This window comes from Coregonus lavaretus (assembly GCF_964263955.1).
Source record: "Coregonus lavaretus genome assembly, chromosome: 9".
In the NCBI taxonomy this organism is placed as follows: domain Eukaryota; kingdom Metazoa; phylum Chordata; class Actinopteri; order Salmoniformes; family Salmonidae; genus Coregonus; species Coregonus lavaretus.
This window is the reverse complement of record NC_139996.1, coordinates 9,547,487-9,574,096: the sequence shown is the minus strand read 5'-3', so window position 1 is coordinate 9,574,096 and position 26,610 is coordinate 9,547,487. Positions and strand designations below refer to the sequence as shown.

Sequence of the window (26,610 nt, the reverse complement as noted above, 5' to 3'; positions counted from 1 at the left end):
GGGGTTAGTAGTAGTAGAACATACCAAGTGCAAATAGGGGGATCAGGATCAGGAAAATTGTAAAACAATTATTTAGCTTATCCTGCGCATTCACCATTGTATTGAATATAATTATACCATCATAAATAATCTGTAATATACAGAGGGATAAATTGAGCAAAAATGAATGGGAATTTGGATCAAATATTTATAAAGAAAGAAACCAAGCACCCCTATTACCGCGCTGAATGTATTTCTAACTCCTAGAAGAGGCGAAGCGCTTCTGTCTGTTTCATACAACGCGACAGCAGCGATACAGCACAATATACGCAATAGCCTACAAGTGATGATGTCTGCCCCGTGCATGTGCTTCTGTCACAATTTCATTCCTTGATACCCATCATTCCGAAAAGGACCTAAATCCCCATCTTACAGAAGACGACTAAAGGTAGATTTCATTTAAAAGGAATATATGTGTTGGGCTGAATAGGGTGGCAGTGCGCATGATGTGGCCAGGGAGTGTATGATGAAATACCCCACTTGGATGTCAAGGAGAGGAGAGATGGGCTGGTCGGGGAGGGAGGAATTAATTGATGTTCATTCCTAGAACAAATTGTCTCTTGAATACACAATAGCCCACATGGCGCCAGATATTATCCATTGATTTTTCTGCATTTCTGCATTTATGCATTTAATCATGCTTTTTTTGTTGTTGTAAATGGTAGGTTTTATCTTTCTGTGTGCTATAGCAACAGACTATTCCAGCTGCACCCTAAAAGGAATGTAACATCTTCAGAGTATTAGGCCTACCATTTACGTTCATTTGCTGATGAAATTACGCCCATGCTTTAAAAACGAGGCTAATCTGGAAGTGGCCAAAGGAAATCTATTAATCACTTAAACCACTGGTCGGTGAAAGGCAATAGGCTGCTACAGTCTGAACCATGGTAACATTGTATCATTTTGGTCTAATTTTACGCACAATGTGGATTTTAAAAACTATGGGCCGAATTGTAATCACATTACACCTATTATACTAATACATTTAGGGCTATATTCTGGGTCTTTTTTTAATACATGTTTTTGTTTGTAGGTTTTCTCTGCTCTCACGTTGAGCTGCGAGGCTAGTGTTTGGGTTCGTATGCAAATTGCCTCGTGCTCTGCGTCAATTATTTAGGCGCGCGGATACCTAATCGTCTCTATAGATAGCAAAAGTCCTTTCAATGTTTTGGTCATGCGTAAAAGTAACCAATCAATAGACAATGGCATCCATAGATTTTGGTCACATTTGTCATATGATTTCCTTGTGACCAAAATATATTTTTAAATAAATTATTTTTTAAAATAAAAAACAGGAATACAAAAAATACTACTTAATGTATGTTATCATTATATCGTTTATCCTCAACAACTGCCCATGGCAAGTTTTCTAACAAGCGTGCACACGAGGTTGGACACCATCCAGACTGTACCATTTCTGACTGATGAAAGAGATTAGGAGTGATTCTATTCAATTCAAGTGTGATCACAGAGCGTACAGTATAACATTTGGCCTATGTGGTTTCCTTGAAATAGAGAACGGAAACTTTTTTTGTTTACACACTCAGACAGACACTCACATCTTCCTTCCTTCCTTCCTCTCTCTCTCTTTTTCTCTTCTGTTCTTTTTCTCTCAGTAAATACAAAAACCACAATTATCTCTATGAGCATCAGAGAGTAGTGGTATCACCAACTCTCATTCTGCCGTTACTGGAATTATGGATATTGTACCCTAGGGTTTTGTTTACTTTCCTTTCAGCATTCGCTGATAACGAAGAAAAGTTCAATGTTGTAGCCTAATTTTCATAAAACGGGTCCTGTGTCAACATCTAATAGTTATGACACCCCCACTCTGTTTGCCCTGAAATAATGAATATTGAATTTTGAATATGAATACAGTACCCTAAATCGTTTATTTTTCTTTCCTTCCCTAAGCATTTGGTGATAATGAAGAAATAAACAACCCTTTCTCAACCCTCCATCACACACCTCCAAGACAGACTCTTTATCCGGCAGTCCACCTTTAAGCCCTCAGAACTACCAGAACTGAACTGCCCTCTCCCGCTACCAGCCCAAAGACATTCTGCCCCACGCCCTTGTCTGCTTTATCAAATGCCCAAAAACAGCAAGGCCGTCAAGAGAGAGCTTGACGACGATGTCACAGAGTCTGTCAGAGACCTGCTATCCAACGAGGACACATGTGATGATTCCTTCAAGAAGAGCTCGCTGATCGCTGGTGGCGGCGGAGGTGATGGGGAAGGGGAGGAGCTTAACCTTAACGGAGATGTGGACGTGGAGGACGGAGGCTCGGACGCAGAGGATGATGCAGCGAGACCAGCCTGGAACAGCAAGCTGCAATACATCCTAGCCCAGGTGGGCTTCTCTGTAGGCCTGGGCAATGTCTGGAGATTCCCCTACCTGTGTCAGAAGAACGGAGGGGGTGAGTAGCTGTTGTGCTTATTGGTTAGGGTATAGAAGTCGCCTGCCCTTATGGTTAGGATTTGGGGAGGTTAGCCTGCCCCATCGTGTGGTGTGTGTGTGTGTGTGTGTGTGTATGTGTATGTGTATGGATGTTAAGTGTGTGAACCTCCTGTTGTGTTGTGGTGCTCGTCTGTCAAAACCAGACTTTGCTCTGTGACCTTGGTGATCCAAGCTCTCAAGATCAACATCACAGTGGTCACATGACTGTCTGAGTCTATCTCCGTCTCTCCTCTTTCAATAACCTAGTAACAACCAGCAAATAACACAATGATAACCACGCTACAACAAGCAACAATAACAGCACACAATACCAGCAACACCCCATCAATTACCGTTATTTTAACCACACAGCAACAACCAATGACAAATCAAATCAAAGTTTATTGGTCATGTACACAGATTTGCAGATGTTATCACAGGTGCAGAGAAATGCTTGTGTTTCTAACTCCAACAGGGCAGTAATACCTAGCAATAAATAAATAAATACACACATAATCCGGAAAAAACAAACAAATCTAAACATATCAGAACGAGCAAATCAAATCAAATGTATATTTTATTTGTCACATACACCGAACACAACTGGTGTAGACTTTACCGCTTGCTTATGAGCCCTTCCCAACGATGCAGAGTTTAAAATAATAACACAAGAAGAGGACTAAAATACACAAGAATGGAGCTATGTACAGGGAGCAGTAGTACTAGATCAATGTGCAGAGGTACGAGGTATTTCAGGTAGCTACTGTATTTACATGAAGGCAGGGTCAAGTGACTAGGCATCAGGATAGATAATAAAGAGCAGAGTAGCGTGTGTGTGTGTGTGTGTGTGTGTGTAATGTGTATGTACACTGAGTGTACAACATATTAGGAACACCTGTTCTTTCCATGACCTAGACTGACCAGGTGAATCCAGGTGAAAGCTATGATACCTGATGTCACCTGTTAAATCCACTTCAATCAGTGTAGATGAAGGGGTGGAGATAGGATATAGAAGGATTTTTAAGAATTGAGACAATTAAGACATGGATTGTGTATGTGTGCCATAAAGAGGGTGAATGGGCAAGAGAAAATATTTAAGTGCCTTTGAACTGCAACGCTGCTGGGTTTTTCACCCTCAACAGTTTCCCGTGTGTATCATGAATGGTCCACCACCCAAATGACATCCAGCCAACCTGACATAACTTTGGGAAGCATTGGAGTGAACATGGGCCAGCATCCCTGTGGAATGCTTTCGAGACCCTGTAGAGTCCATGCCCCCGACGAATCAAGGCTGTTCAGATAGTAAAAGGGGGGTGCAACTCAATATTAATGTTTTGTACACTCAATGTATATGTGAATGGTTTCTGTCTGTATGCGTGTGTGTGTGTGTGTATAGTCCATCTCATGTTTTCCAGGTCTGTTTAAGTGGCCACCCTGCTGGCTTCTGCTGTATTTATACTGAACAAAAATATAAACGCGACATGTAAAGTGTTGGTCCATGTTTCATGAGCTGAAATAAAATATCCTAGAAATTTCCATACGCACAAAAAGCTTATTTATCTCAAATGTTGTGCACAAATTTGTTTATATCCCTGTTAGTGAGCATTTCTCCTTTGCCAAGATAATCCATCCACCTGACAGGTGTGTTATATCAAGAAGCTGATTAAACAGCATGATCATTACACAGGTGCACCTTGTGCTGGGGACAATAAAAGGCAACTGTAAAATTTGCAGTTTTGTCACACAACACAATGCCACAGATGTCTCAAGTTTTGAGGGAACGTGCAATTGGCATGCTGACTGCATGAATGTCCACCAGAGTTGTTGCCAGATAATTTATGTTCATTTCTCTACCATAAGCTGCCTCCAACGCCGTTTTAGAGAATTTGGCAATACGTTCAACCTCACAACCGCAGACCATGTATAACCACGCCAGCCCAGGACCTCCACATCTGGCTTCTTCCCCTGCGGAATCGTCTGAGAACAGCCACCTGGACAGCTGATGAAACTGTGGGTTTGCACAACCGAAGAATTTCTGCACAAACTGTCAGAAACCGTCTCAGGGAAGCTCATCTGCGTGCTCGTCGTCCTCACCAGGGTCTTGACCTGACTGCAGTTTGGCGTCATAACTGACTTCAGTGAGCAAATGCTCACCTTCGATGGCCACTGGCCAACTGGAGAAGTGTGCTCTTCACGGATGAATCCCGGTTTCAACTGTACCGGGCAGATGGCAGACAGCGTATATATGGCGTCGTGTGGACAAGCGGTTTGCTGATGTCAACGTTGTGAACAGAGCGCCCCATGGTGGCAGCGGGTTTATGGTATGGGCAGGCATAAGCTATGGACAACGAACACAATTGCATTTTTTATCGATGGCAATTTGAATGCACAGAGATACCGTGCCCATTGTCGTGCCATTAATCCGTCGCCATCACCTCATGTTTCAGCATGATAATGCACGGCCTCATGTCACAAGGATCTGTACACAATTCTTGGAAGCTGAAAATGTCCCAGTTCTTCCATGGCCTGCATACTCACCAGACATTGAGCATATTTGGGATGCTCTGGATCGACGTGTACGACAGCGTGTTCCAGTTCCCGCCAATATCCAGCAACTTCACACAGCCATTGAAGAGGAGTGGGACAACATTCCACAGGCCACAATCAACAGCCTGATCAACTCTATGCAAAAGGAGATGTGTCACGCTGCATGAGGCAAATGGTGGTCACACCAGATACTGACTGGTTTTCCTCTTTTTAAGGTATCTGTGACCAACAGATGCATATCTGTTTTCCCAGTCATGTGAAATCCATAGATTAGGGCCTAATGAATTTATTTCAATTGACTGATTTCCTTATAAGAACTGTAACTCAGTAAAATCTTTGAAATTGTTGCATGTTGCGTTTAAATTGTTGTTCAGTGTAGATTAAAATGTCAAGTCTACCTACAGTGGGGAGAACAAGTATTTGATACACTGCCGATTTTGCAGGTTTTCCTACTTACAAAGCATGTAGAGGTCTGTGATTTTTATCATAGGTACACTTCAACTGTGAGAGACGGAATCTAAAACAAAAATCCAGAAAATCACATTGTATGATTTTTAAGTAATTACATTTGCATTTTATTGCATGACATAAGTATTTGATACATCAGAAAAGCAGAATATATCTGCTTTAATATTTGGTACAGAAACCTTTGTTTGCAATTACAGAGATCATACGTTTCCCGTAGGTCTTGACCAGATTTGCACACACTGCAGCAGGGATTTTGGCCCACTCCTCCATACAGACCTTCTCCAGATCCTTCAGGTTTCGGGGCTGTCGCTGGGCAATACGGACTTTCAGCTCCCTCCAAAGATGTTCTATTGGGTTCAGGTCTGGAGACTGGCTAGGCCACTCCAGGACCTTGAGATGCTTCTTACGGTCTTACGGAGCCACTCCTTAGTTTCCCTGGCTGTGTGTTTCGGGTCGTTGTCATGCTGGAAGACCCAGCCACGACCCATCTTCAATGCTCTTACTGAGGGAAGGAGGTTGTTGGTCAAGATCTCGCGATACATGGCCCCATCCATCCTCCCCTCAATACGGTGCAGTCGTCCTGTCCCCTTTGCAGAAAAGCATCCCCAAAGAATGATGTTTCCACCTCCATGCTTCACGGTTGGGATGGTGTTCTTGGGGTTGTACTCATCCTTCTTCTTCCTCCAAACACGGCGAGTGGAGTTTAGACCAAAAAGCTCTATTTTTGTCTCATAAGACCACATGACCTTCTCCCAATCCTCCTCTGGATCATCCAGATGGTCATTGGCAAACTTCAGACGGGCCTGGACATGCGCTGGCTTGAGCAGGGGGACCTTGCGTGCGCTGCAGGATTTTAATCCATTACGGCGTAGTGTGTTACTAATGGTTTTCTTTGAGACTGTGGTCCCAGCTCTCTTCAGGTCATTGACCAGGTCCTGCCGTGTAGTTCTGGGCTGATCCCTCACCTTCATCATGATCATTGATGCCCCACAAGGTGAGATCTTGCATGGAGCCCCAGACCAAGGGTGATTGACCGTCATCTTGAACTTCTTCCATTTTCTAATAATTGCACCAACAGTTGTTGCCTTCTCACCAAGCTGCTTGCCTATTGTCCTGTAGCCCATCCCAGCCTTGTGCAGGTCTACAATTTTATCCCTGATGTCCTTACACAGCTCTCTGGTCTTGGCCATTGTGGAGAGGTTGGAGTATGTTTGATTGAGTGTGTGGACAGGTGTCTTTTATACAGGTAACGAGTTCAAACAGGTGCAGTTAATACAGGTAATGAGTGGAGAACAGGAGTGCTTCTTAAAGAAAAACTAACAGGTCTGTGAGAGCCGGAATTCTTACTGGTTGGTAGGTGATCAAATACTTATGTCATGCAATAAAATGCAAATGTAATTACTTAAAAATCATACAATGTGATTTTCTGGATTTTTGTTTTAGATTCCGTCTCTCACAGTTGAAGTGTACCTATGATAAAAATTACAGACATCTACATGCTTTGTAAGTAGGAAAACCTGCAAAATCGGCAGTGTATCAAATACTTGTTCTCCCCACTGTATCTATCTACAGTTGAAGTCGGAAGTTTACATACACCTTAGCCAAATACATTTCAACTCAGTTTTTCACAATTCCTGACATTTAATCCTAGTAAAAATTCCCTGTTTTAGGTCAGTTCGGATCACCACTTTATTTTAGAATGTGAAATGTCAGAATAATAGTAGAGAGAATGATTTATTTCAGCTTTTATTTATTTCATCACATTCCCAGTGGGTCAGAAGTTTACACACACTTAATTAGTATTTGGTAGCATTGCCTTTCAATTGTTTAACTTGGGTCAAACGTTTCGGGTAGCCTTCCACAAGCTTCCCACAATAAATTGGGTGAATTTTGGCCCATTCCTCCTGACAAAGCTGGTGTAACTGAGTCAGGTTTGTAGGCTTCCTTGCTCGCACACGCTTTTTCAGTTCTGCCCACACATTTTCTATAGGATTGAGGTCAGGGCTTTGTGATGGCCACTCCAGTACCTTGACTTTGTTGTCCTTAAGCCATTTTGCCACAACTTTGGAAGTATGCTTGGGGTCATTGTCCATTTGGAAGACCCATTTGCGACCAAGCTTTAACTTCCTGACTGATGTCTTGAGATGTTGCTTCCTTCCTCATGATGCCATCTATTTTGTGAAGTGCACCAGTCCCTCCTGCAGCAAAGCACCCCCACCAAAGTACGTTCATCTCTAGGAGAGAGAATGCGTCTCCTTCGTGAGCGGTATGACGGCTGCGTGGTCCCATGGTGTTTATACTTGTGTACTATTGTTTGTACAGATGAACGTGGTACCTTCAGGCGTTTGGAAATTGCTCCCAAGAATGAACCAGACTTTTGGAGGTCTACAAAAACATTTCTGAGGTCTTGGCTGATTTATTTTGATTTTCCCATAATGTCAAGCAAAGAGGCACTGAGTTTGAAGGTAGGCCTTGAAATACATCCACAGGTACACCTCCAATTGACTAAAATTATGTCAATTAGCCTATCAGAAGCTTCTAAAGCCATGACATAATTTTCTGGAATTTCCCAAGCTGTTTAAAAGGCACAGTCAATGTAGTGTGCGTAAACTTCTGACCCACTGGAATTGTGATACAGTGAATTATAAGTGAAATAATCTGTCTGTAAACAATTGTTTGAAAAATTACTTGTGTCTGCCAAAACTATAGTTTGTTAACAAGAAATGGAGTGGTTGATTACAAGTTTGGGAAGAAAGTGATTGCAGTACTTTTCTTCTGTTTTCCCAAAAGTCAAGCCAGTCAAAAGCAAACGTTGTTTTGAAACTGTCGCTTATTGACAAATGTGATATCCTCATTTCTCATTCACCATCAGTGACTTTAGAGCTGCCAGAATAACAGAATATTTGTGAAAAGCAAAACATATAAAGGCTTAGAGGTTAGGTTTTTATGCAAATCTTGTACTGGCTATAGATTGTATTAATCTCTTTCAGTTACTGGCAATGTGGCTCTAGCAGTAAAGACACAACCACCATTTCCTGTGAAGAAAGGTTTTTGTAATCTTTCTCCTGTACCATTTGTCTACCAGTTGCAGTCCCTGAGAGTAACAGACGCAGACAGACCCTGTTTACAGACCTGTGCTATTATGGGCTGTTTCTTAGTCATTCTCCCTGAAGCTGTCTGTAAAGCATATAAAGAATGTCATCATCCTGATGTGGATTCCAGTAGCCACAGATCAATTTGGATCATCTGAGACCTGAGTATCTTTCCAGATCAAAATACTTATGTGGCACAACACACCATGATGAGGGAGATGACTTGAGAGAGAGAGAGAGAGAGAGAGAGGCGGAACTGGTGTGGTGTGCAGTCACTACATGGTGTGTGGGTGTGTGTGTGTGTGTGTGTGGCTGCGTGCATACGGGCGTGTGTGTTCGCATCATGCTCATGTGTGTGTATGTTTGTGTGTGACATAGTTCTGACCCAGTGTGTGTTTGTCCTTCTTCGCAGGGGCGTACCTGGTTCCCTACCTCATTCTGCTGATTGTGATTGGCATCCCCCTATTCTTCCTGGAGCTGTCGGTGGGGCAGCGGATCCGCAGGGGCAGCATCGGGGTGTGGAACTACATCAGCCCTCGCCTGGGGGGCATCGGTTTCGCCAGCTGTGTGGTGAGTGAAGTCAGATGCACTGCTACCAAGATGGCCGCCACGCAGTGGAGAGCAGAGGGAATTCTGGGTACTGAATAGGTCACGTGTCACCAACACCTTTCTGTGAACTAACTGGCAGCACGTGTCAACCATGATAACACTGCCAACAATGATAACACTGCCGACCACGATAACACTGCCGACCACGATAACACTGCTGACCACGATAACACTGTCGACCATGATAACACGTGCTGGTTGAGGATGGTTTAAATGTAGTCCTTTGACAGGTGGTACCATGTTAAACTGATTTTGTTGGACTAGTGTGTCGCCTTGGCTTTCTCTGTTAGGATTGCTGGAAAACCCATTAAGACAAATGCATTTATAATAAGCATCATATCGATGTGTGTTTATAAGGTAGTGATGATTTAGATTGTGTGTTTTAAACACTAACTTGTTTGTGTACTGCAGGTGTGTTTCTTTGTGGCCCTCTACTACAATGTGATCATCGGGTGGAGTCTATTCTATTTCTCCCAGTCCTTCCAGCAGCCTCTGCCATGGCACGAGTGTCCCCTGGTCAAGAACAAAAGCACTACGTGTAAGGCAAACACACACCCATGCTCACACCCATGCTCACACCTTCACCACACAAGAGGCAATAACTACCCTACTGAGTGTCTCTGAATAACTAGCATACAAGTTCATAAAAAGCATGCAATAAAGTCGTGGTGCATTTACCACCCAGTGAAAGCGATACAGTAAGCCGTTAGCCATACTGTAGATTCACAGTAATCCATTATAAAGTGAGCTCTAACGAGTGAGGTGACCACAGAAACTCAACTCCAGGTGTTCTGCACCTGTTTCATCAGTAACACCCTCCATGTTGTCCCTCCTACCTCCAGACGTGGTGCCTGAGTGTGAGAAGAGCTCGGCCACCACCTACTACTGGTACCGTGAGGCTCTGAACATCTCGGATTCCATCTCTGAGAGCGGTGGCCTCAACTGGAGGATGACCATCTGTCTGCTGGCCGCCTGGTCCATGGTCTGCCTCGCCATGATCAAGGGCATCCAGTCCTCTGGGAAGGTGAGTGAGTGAGTGAGTGTAAGAGTGAGAGTGAGAGTGAGAGTGAGAGAGAGAGAGAGAGAGAGAAATAAGATGGGAAATTGACCTAATAAGAGTCTGCAAGTAAGAGAGAAAAATAGTTTGTGTGAGACAGAGCATGCTAGATAGTTACTGTATACCTGGCAGTGGCAGCCGCCAATTGGCTGAATACCCAGGGAGGCGGGGGGGGGGATCTGTGCATTTGAACAACAGCATAAATAGACCTATTTCACTTTTGCATGTAAAAACAGAATCACCACTGCTGCCACTGTTTTGATTACCAAAAGTTATATTTTTAGAACGAGCAGCGCGCAGCCAGCTCCCAAGTGCATTGGTGACACAAGCACACAACGAGCACAGATGCAGCAAGTGAAAATAAATGATCTAACTGGGATAGCTAACTAGCATAACGTCAGAAGCGTCATGAGCTCGCCAGTAACTTTAGTTAGACTTGATTGGCATGAGAGCTAGCAAGCTAGCTACCGGAATGCTAGCTTGCTGGTAGCTATTGTCAAAATTGGGCACAGAGACATGTTTTTTTTTTGCCCTACCATGATCGCGAGAAGGTTGTAGCTACTGTATCCCTCTGTCCTTCGACTGTTAATGGATGTGGATGTCTGGTTCAGGTCCCAGGCGCCCAATGACTGTAATGATTATTTTTATTTACAAGTTATTTACAAGTTACACATTGCAATTTGCTCTTTAGCGCCAACTGTTCAGTACCTGATAGAGCAGGCCCAGAAGACCTGGACCTTCATTACAACACCCCAGGAAAGGTCCATTTACTTTGTGCTGTGAAAATCATGTGATGAAATCCTGCAATCTCATTGCTGCAGTCCTCCCCAATAGCAAGCAATGTAATAGTTGGCAAAGCAATCCAAGCGCTGGGCAGCAGGCTGAATGCCCGGAGCTGTTGATGGCAGAGCAGTAGGTAACCGAGCAGTAGTGCTGAGCGATTAACCAAAATATAGGTTATTTTGGGGTTTATAAAACAACTAATTGACCGACATCGGTTCAATTACTTGAATTCCATTTAGTTAGTATTTTTTCTGTGAGCTCGATGTGCAGTTTCTGTAGAGATACATCAGAACTATGAACTGTGCGATGTAGTATGGAGTTGTAGTTTCCAACAGGCCAATATTCAACATAGTTTAGCGCAGAAAATGCGGTAATGACCATGAGACATTGCACGCCCACTTAAACTTGTCCGGTCTATGCAGAGCAGACACGGAGACTGAGAGAAGAGAGATCGCACTATTGAGAGGGATAGAAAGCAGTTGCTTAGCGAGCCTGAAAATACATGATCTAAGTGATTGATAGTTGGTATTCAGCAGTCATAAAAGTATGCCTTATTTACTACTAAAATAGTGATTTTGTCAGACAGCATAGGCAGCAGCGCTATAGGGATGAGATGATGACTTGGAATTAAATAAAGTTATCAAATAAAACATTTTATTAAAGTAAAATAATGTGAATAAATGATGGTTAATAAGTGATAAGCAGCAATGGGAAGTCGCTACCATCATGGGACTTTTATTAATTGTTTTATTCAGTGTTGTTACAGGATTCAACCTACATAATGCATAGTGCATTTAATGTCTAAAAATGTTTATCAAAACCGAAATCGAAAACCATGATTCATTTTTTATAATCGAACCCGAACCGACTTCAAAAAGCACTAATCGCTCAGCACTACTGAACAGCTAGTTTTGAACAAAACATTTTTGAAACAGTCAAATGTACACAAATTAACGACACTTTTATGGACATTTTAAACATAATCCTTGAATTATATAATATATATTTTATTGAAAATCACAAGTGGGGCATTTTTTTTTTTTTACAGTAATCCTCATTGGAATATTCCATGATGCTAACAGCACCATCGAGTTTAGCTAGCATTAACCCTTCGTTCTGTGTCAGGCTGGTGCTGGCAGGTCAGGAGACACTGTCAGGTCTTTCTCAACCTGCCTCAAGTTGGAAAAACCAGAGTCTGAGTGACTGACACTAACTCTGTGTGACTCTGAGGCTGTTCAATTATGGGCACTGTACCATTGGGTCTTTATCGTTCCTTGTGCATTTTAGCAAAGGCAGTTTCTACTCCTCTTAGAGTATTTCTGGTCTTTTAGGACTATGGCCCTGTCCTGTGCTATCTGAGCTTGGCGTTCCCTTTTGATCCAGCCATTGTCCCTCTTCCTGGTCTTATCCCAACAGCTGTCCTATGTTTTCTTGGTTCTATTCAAGCCCCCGTCTCTACTGTACAGTCTCCATAACACACACAGACAAAACAAGATGGATTCCCTGGCCTCAAACAGACAGATGTGGTTGTTATTTTTAATTTTTTTCTAATCAATCTACTCACAATGCCCCATAATGACAAAGCAAAAACATGTTTTTAGAAATGTTTGCTAATGTATTAAAAATAAAAATAAATAACACATTTGGCAGGACAGCAGGGAAACGCACTATCCCAATCTGCCACAACCTGTCTGTGGAGGTCTAACCGATTATTGTAATCATCATAATTACAGTGGCTTCAGAAAGTATTCACACCCCTTGACTGTTTCCAGTAAGTTGCATGGACTCATTCTGTGTGCAATATTAGTGTGTTTAACATGAGTTTTGAATGACTACCTCATCTCTGTACCCCACACATACAATTATCTGTAAGGTCCCTCAGTTGAGAAGTGAATTTCAAACACAGTTTAAACCACAAAGACCAGGGAGGTTGTCCAATGCTTCTCAAAGAAGGGCACTTATTGGTAGATCGGTAAAAAAAAAACTTTGCACACATTGAATATCCCTTTGAGCATGGTGAAGTTATTAATTACATTTTGGATGGTGTATCAATATACCCAGTCACTACAAAGATACAGGCATCCTTCCTAACTCAGTTTCCGGAGAGGAAGGAAACCGCTCAGGGATTTCACCATGAGGCCAATGGTGACTTTAAAACAGTTACAGAGTTTAATGGCTGTGATAGGAGAAAACTGAGGATGGATCAACATTGTAGTTACTCCACAATACAGTACTTACCTAAATAACTGAGTAAACAGAATAAAAAATATTCCAAAACATGCATCCTGTCTGCAATAAGGCACTAAAGTAAAACTGCATAAAATATGAAATTAATTTTATGTTCTGATTACAAAGCGTTATGTTTGGGGCAAATCCAACACAACACATCACTGAGACCACTTCATATTTTCAAGCATGGTGGTGGCTGCATCATGTTATGGGTATGCTTGTCATCGGCAAGGACTAGGGAGTTAAGCACAGGCAAAATCCTAGAGGAAAACCTGGTTCAGTCTGTTTTCCAACAGACACTGGGAGACAAATTCACCTTTCAGTAGGACAATAACCTAAAACACAAGGCCAAATATACTCTGGAGTTGCTTACCAAGAAGACATTGAATGTTCCTGACATTGATATTGTGCCCTATAGGCAATATCAAAATCCGCCAAAATAGGTTAAATTACCAGATTGTCATGTGGTTTATTATGTTAGGCTATCTGTATTACTGGGCTATATCAGCCAATAGGCTATCTGTATTACTGGGCTATATCAGCCAATAGGCTATCTGTATTACTGGGCTATATCAGCCAATAGGCTATCTGTATTACTGGGCTATATCAGCCAATAGGCTAGCCGTAGTTTGAAGAGAGCAGAGTTGGAGAGACTTGCGCTTTCTCTTGAGCTACGTTTTATAGCCTACCTTTTCGGAGTGGGACGATTTTCATAAGGAGACAAATATGGGTGATCAATATTTATTTCTAAGCAATGTAGTAAGATATAGCCAAATCCTATTTAGGAAGTACATTTCCTTGGAAAGATAACTGCCCGTGCTTCTTCGTCCATGCATAGGATATAGGCTACTCCATTTAATTGAGCCCACACACGCACCTGATCTCGCACGTATGGCAACGGAAGCATCGAATGATGAGAGCGGACACTTGCACTTTCTCTTGAGCTACGTTTTGCATATAGCATATAGCCTACTTTTTAGGAGGACGATTTGCAGGCAGAGACAAATAAATGGGTAATCAATTTGTATTGACAATGAAAAGGCACAACGCTTGCTCACCATGGTAGCCTATGCGTGCGTTGCGCCTTTTGCTTTTCAATGATGATTGCATTTTTTGGTTCCACCTCGACTCACGTTGGTTGAGCGCCCTCCACTTCTTTTCATTATCAATATTTATTTACAGACACTGTAGTAATGTCATCATATTTAATTTAATTTCCTTGGAAAGATAACTGCCAATTTATTCTCCACCCATGCATAGGCAGCCTACTCTATTTCATTGAGACCGCACATAGGCCTATAGTGTACTTTATCTCACACACCCAACTGTGAGAGGAGGTAGGCTACTTAGACTGTGTGAATAATGCTACAAAGATGTGTTTTTAATACAATTGGAAGGCTAACGCATGCAAAGCAGAAAGACAACCGTTTCCAAATAATCTGCGGGACAACAAAAATATTTTTATCCCAAAGTTGTCTGTCTGACTGCCCGCTCCCAACCGCAGCATGAAAAATGCTGACCGCACCGCAATGATCTCTGTCGGGTCCCGAATGATTCTGGACCCTTCTTTAACATGCCATTTACGTCAAAAATAGAGATTTGTTTGTAAAAAAAAGAAAACTTCTCCTTTAAGATCCCGGACTGCATCTTTAACAATGAACAAGTGTGAGGCCCTCCTTGGGCCCCACAACAGTCTCGATGGCCTTTTAAGTTGGAGAGAGAGTGGAAATGGCTATGAGCTTTCCTTTCCCCTCCTGGTGAAGGGGCCAGAGCAGGAGAACCTTTGAAGCTTTGCCACACAAAATAATATGAATGTCCCTCTCGCCCCTCGTTTACAAAAGCCTATTCCTAGGAATATCCCCACTGTGATCTACATTTTCTTTTTCATTTCTGTGTGTGGGTATGAGGATGCAAGAAAGACCGAGGGAGAGAGGGGAGCAGACCGGTTGCCATGGTTATATGCGCTCTTTCGCATGATTGTTAGGAGTGTACTCACCAAAACATAGAAATGGGGGAGAGAAAAAAAACATTTAGCTGACTGTGTGGTGAACAGGGACTAAATGGCTGGGTATTAAATGGCTTATTCATTTTCCACTCGAAATCTACTTTTTGCTTGCATTGTTGACAGAAAATTCTGTGCAGCTACAAAAGAACGCCTCAAAGTAAAAGCACCATTATGACAGGTTTGAGTTGCCGTAATGATAGATAGTGATGGGGGGGGGACAATCAGGTACATATCGCAATATTAATTTGGAGGATATTATATCGATACTTTCACTCCAAGTATCGATTTGTAAAAACATTTTTATTTGTATTTATTTTTGCTAGGTAGCGTTAGTCGGCTGTACCTGCGCCAAAACTCCGATATTTTTCATCCTATAGCTTGTTCTCCAGCTAGTCAACATGTTTTCAGCACTTTTATTTCCATGACTGATCCATGACTAACCTTTATTTTGACAGGGAGTCAATGCTGAGACCAATGTCTCTTTTCCATTTTAACACCTAGGTCTAAGCTTAGGCATTCAGGTGATGTCATTTTAACACCTAGTATAAGCTTAGGCTTTCAGGTGGCGTCATTTTAACACCTATTCTAAGCTCAGGCATTCAGGTGGCGTCATTGTAACACCTAGTCTAAGCTCAGGCATTCAGGTGGCGTCATTTTAACACCTAGTCTAAGTTTAGGCATTCAGGTGGTGTCATTTTAACACCTAGTCTAAGCTTAGGCATTCCGGTGGTGTCATTTCAAAATCTAGTCTAAGCTAAGGCATTCACAACTGTATGACCAGTGCAGGATTAAGCTCTAACTGGTCCTCCAGTTAAGCTCTTTACCTGGTTTCCCCTTTAGAGGCCACCAGGCAGGCAGAGGCCCACCCCTGAACCCAACCCTGCTCATGACTGAACTCCGAACCATCTTAAATCTTAAACCACGCCTCAGAGCCTATGGAGTGACTCAACTTACTCCCCCTGCCCACCCCGCTCTTCAATCCACAATCCCCTAGTATCCTCCCAGATAATACAGTATATCACCAAGCACAAAGCAAGGAGGCCCCTCCCTCTGTCAGCTTAGTGGGACAGTGGGACAAAAGCTCTTGTGTGGGCCCCAGCCCAGAGGCCGGTCAGCATCCTTGGCCCTGAAAGCACCCATAGCAGTTCAGTAGAGTAGACCTCCCCTGGGATAGGGCCTCCTATTGCATCACTCACTTCAGTCATTTGCTTCTTCCTCTGTATTCTTCCACTCACTGTATTGTGGTCCGCAGGGCTGTGGATTTCTCTGTGGATTACTGCCACCCCCACAGGTCAGGAAGAGACAACAGAGGCAGCCTCAGAGATCCCTTTAGATAAAGCCCAGAAGAGGTAGCCTCAGAGACTTGTATTTATTATGGATCCCCATTAGCTGTTGCCAAGGCAGCAGCTACTCTTCCTGGGTTCCAAACACATTAAGGCACTTACATCACAAAATAAACGAACAAAAACTAAATAAAACATAACATCACCACACCACTACATATCCACAGCACAAAATGTACAATAGCACCATACAACAATATTAAAATGTACGTGTGTGTAGAGTGTGTGTGCTAGCGTGCGTGTGTGTGTGTCTATTCACAGTCCGCATTGTTCCATAAGGTGTAGTTTTATCTGGGTTTTAAATCTAATTTTACTGCTTGCATGAGTTACTTGATGTGGAATTGAGTTCCATGTAGTCATGGCTCTGTGTAGTACTGTGCGCCTCCCATAGTCTGTTCTGGACTTGGGGACTGTGAAGAGACCCCTGGTGGCATGTCTTGTGGGGTATGCATGGGTGTCTGAGCTGTGCACTAGTCACTTGAACAGACAGCTCAGTACTTCCAACATGTCAATCCCTCTCACAAAGTAGTGATGCAGTCAAGCTCTCCTCTACTTGGAGCCAGGAGAGTTTGACATGCATGTTATTAATGTTAGCTCTCTGTGTACATTTAAGGGCCAGCCATGCCCAGAAGAGGAAGCCTCATAGGTCCCTTTAGGTAAAGCCCAGAAGAGGAAGCCTCAGAGATCCCTTTAGATAAAGCCCAGAAGAGGAAGCCTCAGAGATCCATTTAGATAAAGCCCAGAAGAGGAAGCCTCAGAGATCCACTTAGATAAAGCCCAGAAGTCATCAGATCACAGCAATTATCTCATTATCTTTAGGTTTATATAGTTATTAACTCCAGACTTTGGGTCTGAGACAGGCTTGTCAATAAGTAAAGTCTCAAGTCAGCCATTAACTTTATAATGTACGAGTTGCAACAAGGTTGTTCTTCTGTTGTGGTTGTTTTACAGGTGATGTACTTCAGCTCGTTGTTCCCTTACGTGGTGCTGATCTGTTTCCTGGTCCGGGCTCTGCTCCTGAAAGGCTCTGTGGACGGGATCCGACACATGTTTACCCCTAAGGTACAGTAATGCTGTTTTATAGTTACACCCAACATACAGTCAATGTAATGGTGCCAACTTCACACCCAAGGCACAGTCAACCCAATGCTGCTGCATACAGCCAACATACTGCACTACACCCAAGGCACAGTCAACCCAATGCTGCTGCATACAGCCAACATACTGCACTACACCCAGGCACAGTCAGGGCCCCAGACTTCTTCAGAGAGTTAGCCAATGCACTTGTTTGATCCAATGCACTTGTTTGATCCAATGCACTCGTTTGATTCAGTACGCTCGTTTGATCCAGTACGCTCGTTTGATCCAGTTGTGGATCAATGTTACATTGTTCCCTTTACTGAAACAGGAAGGAAAAGATATTGACTGAAAATGTGCCATAAATGTACAAATATTTTTTACCGGAGGTCAGCTATTCAACAGCAGTGGTCCTCAACATTGTTTACTAAAGAGGAAGGCCATGTTGAATGAAAATGTGCCAGAAATATATATTTTTAAATACACTAGTCTATTATAGGTTGGCTACTCAGCTGCCGTGGACCAATGGCAACTCAGGCAAAATGAATAATTTGATTTGGGCTCTGCTGTGGTGGCAGACTTCTCACCATGGTAACAGGAGCCGCTCGGCGCTCCCTGCTTTATGTAACATCCACGGCGGCGTGTTCCGTTCATTTCACAACAGAGTCTCATGTGTCTGCTGATTCTCACACGGCTGACATCTTCCTACTTCAAAGGCCTACGCTGCGTCTCCTGTGTGCAGGGAGGGAGACATCAAAAGCAGGGCTCATTGTGTGCTGCATAATGTGTGCCTTCTAACTGTGTTAAGCCTATCACCACACAAAGATACTGTAGGATATTTGAGGGCAGTGGCATGATAGATATGCTCTCAGTATGTTGTGTCCTTGTTTGATCTTCCATAGTTTTGATAAATGGAGTTAACTCTCAACCATGATTCACATGTCCACTGCTCTGCTCCACTGGTCCAAACAATGGTTTGTACATTACTAGAAAAACACAGACTCTCGTAAAATAAATAACGTAGTGTTGTCCTAAAGAGCCAAACGTCGGTAAAATGTATCCACCAACTCTAGTTGAGCTTCCTTTAGTCAGCACCTCACCTAAATGTCCATTCTTTATTTATTTCATTCCAGTTGGAGATCATGCTGGAGGCCAAGGTGTGGCGTGAGGCGGCCACACAGGTCTTCTTCGCCCTGGGCCTGGGCTTCGGAGGCGTCATAGCCTTCTCCAGCTACAACAAGCGGGACAACAACTGCCACTTCGACGCGGTGCTGGTCTCCTTCATCAACTTCTTCACCTCTGTGCTGGCCACCCTGGTGGTGTTCGCCGTGCTCGGCTTCAAGGCCAACATCATGAACGTCAAGTGTATCGCACTGTAAGTATGGATACGCAATTAAGCTGTCGTCAATCAATCAATTCAAATGTATTTATTATACAAAAAACGTCTGTTTGATGCTGACATGAAGTTTGAGTCACACTGTGACCCACTGAGCCATTGAATAAGACCAGTAAGATGTTAGCAATAAGGTCTATAACAGGGATGGGCAACTGGCAGTAATCAGCGGGCCCCCTTTTGTAGGCCCACGGATCAATTTAGGAACTCAGTTGTGGTCTCAACTTACTGTTGAGAGTTAGAATAGTACAATATACAAGGTGCCATTTAGAAATGTGCATCAGCAGTTTAGCAGTTTCTCTCTTGTTATGTCAGTCACTGACAGTCACTCAATTAGCCCATGTAAGATAACATGTTTTAGATTGGTAAGTTAGTCTAGCCAGCTATCTAAACTTAGTAGTAATCATGGTCGAATTACCGACCGGGGGCCCCCATTGATTTTGTTAGTCACTCTCACTCAGATATCATATTAAAAACAGCAAACATTTCTCTCCACCCCATGGCAAAATCTGTAGAATTGCTTAAAATTAGTTATAAAATTGCAAAAATGTCTCTGCTGTCAAGAGGGGGGCCGCTAAATTATTTTGCTCGCAAGGTGGGGAGCCCCCCAACAAAATGTCACTTAGGGCCCCCAAAAGGCTACACCCTGACTGTGCCTGGGTGTAGTGCAGTATGACTGCATGTGTGAGTATGGATGTGGTTATACAGACAGGCGAGCCACTGCGGCCTCTCATGATGATTTCAGATTTATTGTAACCCCCACCCCAATCAAAGTTGCCCATTCATGGCCTTTAAGATATTAGCAATAAGGCCTAGAAGATATTAGCATAGTCTATGATAAAGCATCCATTTTGATCTGATCTTATTTCATTTTCTATCTCTCAGGAACACTAAGAAGATAGTGGGTTTGCTGGGGAACGAGATCAGCCATGATCTGATCCCCCACCACATCAACTTAAGTGCTACTTTGAGCGCTGATGAATACCAACAGATCACTGAGATCATCAGAGGGGTGAAGGAGAAGGATTACCAGCGTCTGGACTCCTGCAGCATTGAGGAAGAGCTCAACAAGGTGAGGGGCCGTTGTCTTCCGACAGCTACATCATGCTAATGTTTTGGTCAGTGCAGACGGCCGTCGAAACATCTGACGTAAGACAATGGGTGACGAGGTTCATAGAATGTATAACGGTGATATCATATCATAATTTTGTATCTTTTATGATCATAATCACTTTTAGGTAGCATTCTACTTGAAGAAAACACAAACAGTCATGAAAACTGGTGTCAGATATGATGTCATCACGACAACTGACTTTACACTATCATGTCTCAAACCAGGATTAGCTACGACTATCCAATGAATTTTTTTAGTGTCATAACAGTGCGGTAAAGTGTTACTGAATGCGGTTTCTCACAGACTGTGTTAGACCAATCTCTAGATCTTATCTATGCACTTTGAGATTTGTATTTCCTCCCCCTTCTCCCCCCTCCTCCCCCTGCTCCCCGTCCTCCTCCCCCTGCTCCCCGTCCTCCTCCTCCTGCTCCCCGTCCTCCTCCTCCTACTCCCCGTCCTCCTCCCCCTTCTCCCCGTCCTCCCCCTACTCCCCATCCTCCTCCACCTGCTCCCCGTCCTCCTCCCCCTGCTCCCCGTCCTCCTCCTCCTACTCCCCGTCCTCCTCTACCTGCTCCCCGTCCTCCTCCTCCTACTCCCCGTCCTCCTCCACCTGCTCCCCGTCCTCCTCCCCCTTCTCCCCGTCCTCCTCCACCTGCTCCCCGTCCTCCTCCTCCTACTCCCCGTCCTCCTCCACCTGCTCCCCGTCCTCCTCCCCCTTCTCCCCGTCCTCCTCCACCTGCTCCCCGTCCTCCTCCACCTGCTCCCCGTCCTCCTCCCCCTGCTCCCCGTCCTCCTCCACCTGCTCCCCATCCTCCTCCACCTGCTCCTCAGGCAGTGCAGGGTACAGGCCTGGCCTTCATCGCCTTTACAGAGGCCATGACCCACTTCCCGGCGTCTCCCTTCTGGTCCGTCATGTTCTTCCTGATGCTGGTTAACCTGGGCCTGGGAAGCATGTTCGGAACCATCGAGGGCATCATCACACCCCTGGTGGACACCTTCAAAGTCCGCAAGGAGTTCCTCACAGGTCAGTCAGAGAGAGGGGATGAAGGAATATATGGTTCATTATTTCTCAGTTCACCTTTCTGTGATTCCTCCTATCTCCTTGTCTCCTTCTCAATCTTAATGGAGAAGGTCCAAGGTCCCTCTCTGACCTTTTTCTTCAGAGAAGAAAATATTCAAGGTATTTAGGAAAAATTTAACAGAAAGAGCCTATATGTCAGTTTGTGGAGGTAGACCTTTCCCACAATGCATCCTCAGCTGAGCTCTTGATGTGTGTTTGCCATAGTAACTGGTCAATTAAATATTACCCAGGTGTATGATGTATTATGGCTCTTTGCTCTAATGCTTCAGGCTCAATAATGATGTCATAATACTAACTCTAATGCAGAGTGTGGCACCAAAGAGAATGTTTCATAATTGTTACATTTAGTGCAGCAACATGTTGACAAATATTGTGCATGAATTCTGTTAACGAGGATGGCATTTCTCCCCCTTGCACCGTTTGATAATGTCCATGTTGTCTCCCTCCTGTAACAGTGGGTGTCTGTCTGCTGGCCTTCTTCATTGGCCTGCTGTTCGTCCAACACTCTGGGAACTACTGGGTGGCCATGTTTGACGACTACTCCGCCACACTGCCTCTGCTCATAGTGGTCATCCTGGAGAACGTGGCTGTTGCTTGGGTCTATGGGACTGACAAGTATGTGCAATACATGTCAAATCATATACAGAATGGCAGTAATCTGTGGTTGCCAAAGTCAACACAGTCTAAACTGTGTACCATTATGTATTCTCACCTCCTGTGGTGGTATCCCGTCCCCGTCTCCTCCTCCTCCTCCCCAGGTTCTTTGAGGATCTGAAGGACATGCTGGGCTTCACTCCGTTCCGGTTCTACTACTACATGTGGAAGTACGTGACCCCCCTGCTGCTCATCCTGCTGCTGGGCTCCAGTGTGATCCAGCTGGGAATGACCCCACCCAGCTACAGCGCCTGGATCAAGGACCTAGTGAGTCGCCTCTCGACTGTGGTCTCTCTTTGGTGCAACTGGAAAAAGGCCAAAACACAGTATTTCAGTTTAATGGACTATTGTTTCAGTCAATGGGATGTGCAAGATTTTATTCCACTCCTACCTGGCATCTTCTTCTTGTCTCCTTTCCTTTATCCACACCGATTTGTAATATACCTGGAACAGTCATGTTAGCTACACCAATAGGAGCAGTCACTTGATAAGCGCTTTGCCATGTTAGCTTCACCAATAGGAACACTCGATATACGCTTTGCCATGTTAGCTTCACCAATACTCCACTGTTGGATTATCAAGATCAGAAATGTAAAGGCAATTTCCTATTGAGCCGACATATGCAGGAGTTTACCGTGAATGCAGTCTCCGCTAACGTGGGAACAGTGATTTTAAATTTCAATCACGTTGTAACGCTGAACTTCCGCGATATGGATTGAATAGAGCCCTTAGACTTAAGACAAGAGGACTTCACACTTAAACTCGTTTTAAGATGCAACCTATTATCACGAGGCCAACTTGCTGTCCCATGGTTTTTGTGTCAGTATCAGTGTCACTGTGTTTACCTGTCTGGTATCCTTGGTGACCGGTTGTAACATTCCAGTCGTAGCTGTACTCTAGTCAGAACCTTGATAAACCTTCTTCATCCCCTCCAGGCCAGTGAGAAGTCTCTGAGCTACAATAATAAACAGTAGTAGTAGTATACAGCATTACAGTAGTAGTAGTATACAGCATTACAGTAGTAGTAGTATACAGCATTACAGTAGTAGTAGTATACAGCATTACAGTAGTAGTAGTATACAGCATTACAGTAGTAGTAGTATACAGCATTACAGTAGTAGTAGTATACAGCATTACAGTAGTAGTATTACAGGGATGTAGCTCAGTTGGTAGAGCATGGCATTTGCAACGCCAGGGTTGTGGGTTCGATTCCAGTAAAAAAAATAAAAATGTATGCACTCATTAACTGTAAGTGGCTCTGGATGAGAGCGTCTGCTAAATGACTAAAATGTAAATGTGGTAACCTCTAACCTCCCTGTCTCCCCCTCCAGGCCAGTGAGAAATCCCTGAGCTACCCTCCGTGGGGTCTGGCAGTCTGCATCTCCCTGGTGGTAATGGCCATCATGCCCGTGCCCGTGGTCTTCTTCCTCCGCTACTTCAACATCATCGACGAGAACGCCGGCGTCGTCTCCACCATCTCATACAAGAAGGGCTGCATCATCCAGGAGATCGCCAGGCCCGAGGAGGAGGACGACGCCAGCCTCATCCATGCCAAGTCGCCCTCGCCTATGCCCGGCAACAGCATCTACCGCAAGCAGAACGGAGGGGTTCCCGATTCCGCCCCCAACGGCCGCTACGGTATTGGTTACTTGATGGCCGACATGCCGGACATGCCCGAGTCAGACTTATAGGGTGTTGTTTCTGGTCCTCTGCCCTACTGGCTGGCCAACCAATTCCTCTTCTGCGTGCGTTAAGTCATGGGAATCGTCATCTGCATATTTGTACTCTTACTGTATATTCTTTGTAGATATCGTAGCTGCTGCCCTTCATGTTGTCCTTTTATCCTTTTGCTGTAAAAACGATTAAAAAGGTGTGTAAAATGTAAACTGTACATACTATCTCTTTTTGCCTTCCCCACCCAGTCCTTCCTTGGTTCAGTCCCAAATGGACCCCCTCATCCCCCTGTCCTGAAGCTCTTGTTGACTCCACTTAGTGGACAAGACAGTACAGTATTGGTGGAAGCAATAAGGTGGACACTCCACCAAGCCTACTATAGTTTCTAGGGGGGGTCAACCAGTGGCTTAGGCTAGGGACAAGTGGCTTAGGCTAGGGACAAGTGGCTTAGGCTAGGGACAAGTGGCTTAGGCTAGGGACAAGTGGCTTAGGCTAGGGACAAGTGGCTTAGGCTAGGGACAAGTGGCTTAGGCTAGGGACAAGTGGCTTAGGCTAGGGACAAGTGAAGATCAGGTTTGGGGTTCATTCCATTTCAATTCAGTCAATTCAGGAAGTAAACTTTGAAAAAAAAAAAATCTCAGGAAGCAACGTGGAATGTTGGAATTTCAGTTTACTTCCTGAATCACCAAATTGAAATGGAATTGACCCGGTTTGGGACTGGGCCTTTTGTCTGTCTGTCTCTGGAAGATGCGAGTTGAGAGTTGTCCCCTCAGGTCCAGCTGTAGAATGGCTGTGTACATTATCACCTCACCTCTGGCCCAGAGTTAATAGCAGCGCAGCCTCTTTGGATGACATACGTGTTGGCAATGATGCAATACTGACCACATTTCTTTAGTGTAAGTACAATATAGTGCAAACAGTGAAAGGATGTCATTGAAACTGAACCCCCCCCCCAAAAAAAAAATGTGTGCCTAAATAACTTATGATATTTGTTTATAGAATACATGGTGGATGTTGTATATTTAAGGTATTCTGTAAGTATAAATATTATAAATATTATAAATATATTTAGCCTATCTGAATAGTTTGGATATCAGAACACCTTGTTTTTTGGTAAGAAGTGCTTCAATTCCTTAAAGCTGGTCTCTTTGTTTTGTTTACTGATGTGCTGTCAATCTATGTAGAGGTTTGACCCCTCTTGATAAACTTGTAAATATTTTTTCTCCATGAAATGGCTTCACAACGCAATGTATTTTTTTTCCCTGTCGAGATTAAAGATCAAACTTGGTCCATACTGTGCACTAATGTCTGTGTAGTTCTGCGTTGTCCTCATCTCACCGTTCGTCTGTCAGGGAAATGTAAACAGTGAATCAGATCAAACAAAAGATACAGAGAGACTCATGTTATAGTGAAGGATACATCAATATGTGGCCTATTTAATGGTGTTGCACCGCCCTCTAGCGTGCATGACAAACATCTTTATATTATCAGATGACAATCTAAAGACAGGGAGGCAATGTATAAAATACATAATACAAACATTGTTTAAAAGTCAAACAGAATTTACTGGGATGCAACATCAGACATTACAAGTACAACAGCCATTACACGACTTTGAATCTGGCATCTTGACAAGAGACACAAGAGGGTCCATCCACTGTGCAGGAGTGAATGGGGTCATTTGGTAAACAAACACACATGTATTGAATACATAATCAAATATGGCCCTTGAGAAGTGAGAATTTATTTCCTTTGGCTTCTTTTCCAGTTGTCTTCAGTTGCATTTTATAATGGTTATATAAACAGGTAAACAAAACAACACAAATGAACTATCCCTTTTTACAGTTTCTCTTCGTGGTCAAACAAACAATTGGCAGGAGTGTTTCAATTCAAAATACGTCTAAGATTAAAATATTATTTTTTCAAAGGCATTTTACTTACTTTTAGGTATTGTAGTATAGTAGTGCAGGATGATTATGAAAGTACACTTACACTTAACTAGAGCACGCAGATATCCAGATAGTATTTGAGTTGAGACTAGTGACGTGAAACATTAAAGTGCACTTAAACAGTGTAACCTTGTCATGAATCAAGTGCACTTGAAAGTGCTGTTCTCTTCATGGTCTTTGACAGGGTCCGAAGTGCCCTGAGAAGTATGGCTGTCAGTTTTATCTCTGTGGTTTCAGTGAGGTAAAGTACTGTACCCCCTGTACTGGTACTGTGTGGATTCAGAAGACACACACCACTCCACTGAATCTTCAGAGAAATCCCTTTTCCATGTGTATCCTGTGAACAATGAAAAGTAAATATAGCAGTAATTGGTAACTACTGAAATAGTATTTTGTTATGTTTCTATTATTGGTATGGGTAATATACATGGGCAGTGCAGTACAGGGGTTATGGTTTTTACTATTGATGTGTATAGGTAGTATTAGTGTAGTACAGGTACGTACCAAGCTGTGGCCTCAGTCAGTGACTCAGTACTTTTGGTCCTCTCTCATCTTGGCTGTGATCTCCTCCCTCATCTCACAGTGTTTGTTGAGGTCCTTGACCTCCAGAGGCAAAGAACTGTTCCACACCATCAGTACCGACTCCTCGTCTGGGAGCACACACACACACACACACACAAAACGCCCGCATCCCCCCCACGCACATACACATCAACACACACATAAACACACACACACACACACACAGATTGTACACTCAATATTATTTAGGTTTTCTTTGTAGGTTCTGTGTAGTTGTTAGGTCTTTGTCATACTTTCTTACCATATTGACTCTTATCTTGGGATAGTCTTCTTCCCAAAACCAGGACCACATTCTTACGGTTTAGTGTTTCTATGATATGAAAATAACACACAAGTTTGTGAAACTTTCACCACTGTGCAAACAGGAAGCAGACCTAGGTTCAAATACTATTCGAAGTATGTATTCAGATCTTTTTTTATTTGAAACAAAAAGTAGTTGAACATTTTAATGTATTTGGAAATATACTCCCATGCG

General features: G+C 43.5%; 2 protein-coding genes across 2 annotated transcripts in view; one reads left to right on the top strand and one right to left on the bottom strand.

The window, feature by feature from the left end:
* Positions 1-273: 273 nt before the first annotated feature.
* Positions 274-24,558, top strand: LOC311134712 (sodium-dependent neutral amino acid transporter B(0)AT2-like). The gene is made up of 12 exons (XM_084168482.1): positions 274-427; positions 1,954-2,458; positions 8,998-9,155; positions 9,606-9,732; positions 10,037-10,218; positions 17,563-17,673; positions 18,822-19,063; positions 19,967-20,153; positions 21,027-21,219; positions 21,732-21,891; positions 22,035-22,197; positions 23,262-24,558. Exons 2-12 carry the CDS (start codon positions 2,131-2,133, stop codon positions 23,619-23,621), a joined length of 2,211 nt encoding a protein of 736 aa, XP_084024608.1. The 5' UTR covers positions 274-427; positions 1,954-2,130; the 3' UTR covers positions 23,622-24,558.
* Positions 24,559-25,013: 455 nt separating this feature from the next.
* Positions 25,014-26,610, bottom strand: part of lrrk2 (leucine-rich repeat kinase 2) — a 65,115-nt gene continuing 63,518 nt past the window's right edge. The window contains exons 48-50 of the mRNA XM_084168262.1: positions 26,377-26,445; positions 26,058-26,203; positions 25,014-25,890 (exon numbers count right to left, since the gene is read on the bottom strand). Coding sequence (XP_084024388.1) covers positions 26,082-26,203; positions 26,377-26,445 — 191 coding nt within the window. The 3' untranslated portion in view covers positions 25,014-25,890; positions 26,058-26,081. The remainder of the gene's footprint in view (positions 25,891-26,057; positions 26,204-26,376; positions 26,446-26,610) is intronic.

Excerpts from the sequence above, each read along its gene's own strand:
- LOC311134712 (XM_084168482.1), top strand. The coding sequence starts at position 2,131 with ATGCCCAAAAACAGCAAGGCCGTCAAGAGAGAGCTTGACGACGATGTC. Across the intron at positions 2,459-8,997 it reads GTGTCAGAAGAACGGAGGGG|GGGCGTACCTGGTTCCCTAC; the intron begins GTGAGTAGCTGT and ends CCTTCTTCGCAG. Across the intron at positions 22,198-23,261 it reads GCGCCTGGATCAAGGACCTA|GCCAGTGAGAAATCCCTGAG; the intron begins GTGAGTCGCCTC and ends CTCCCCCTCCAG.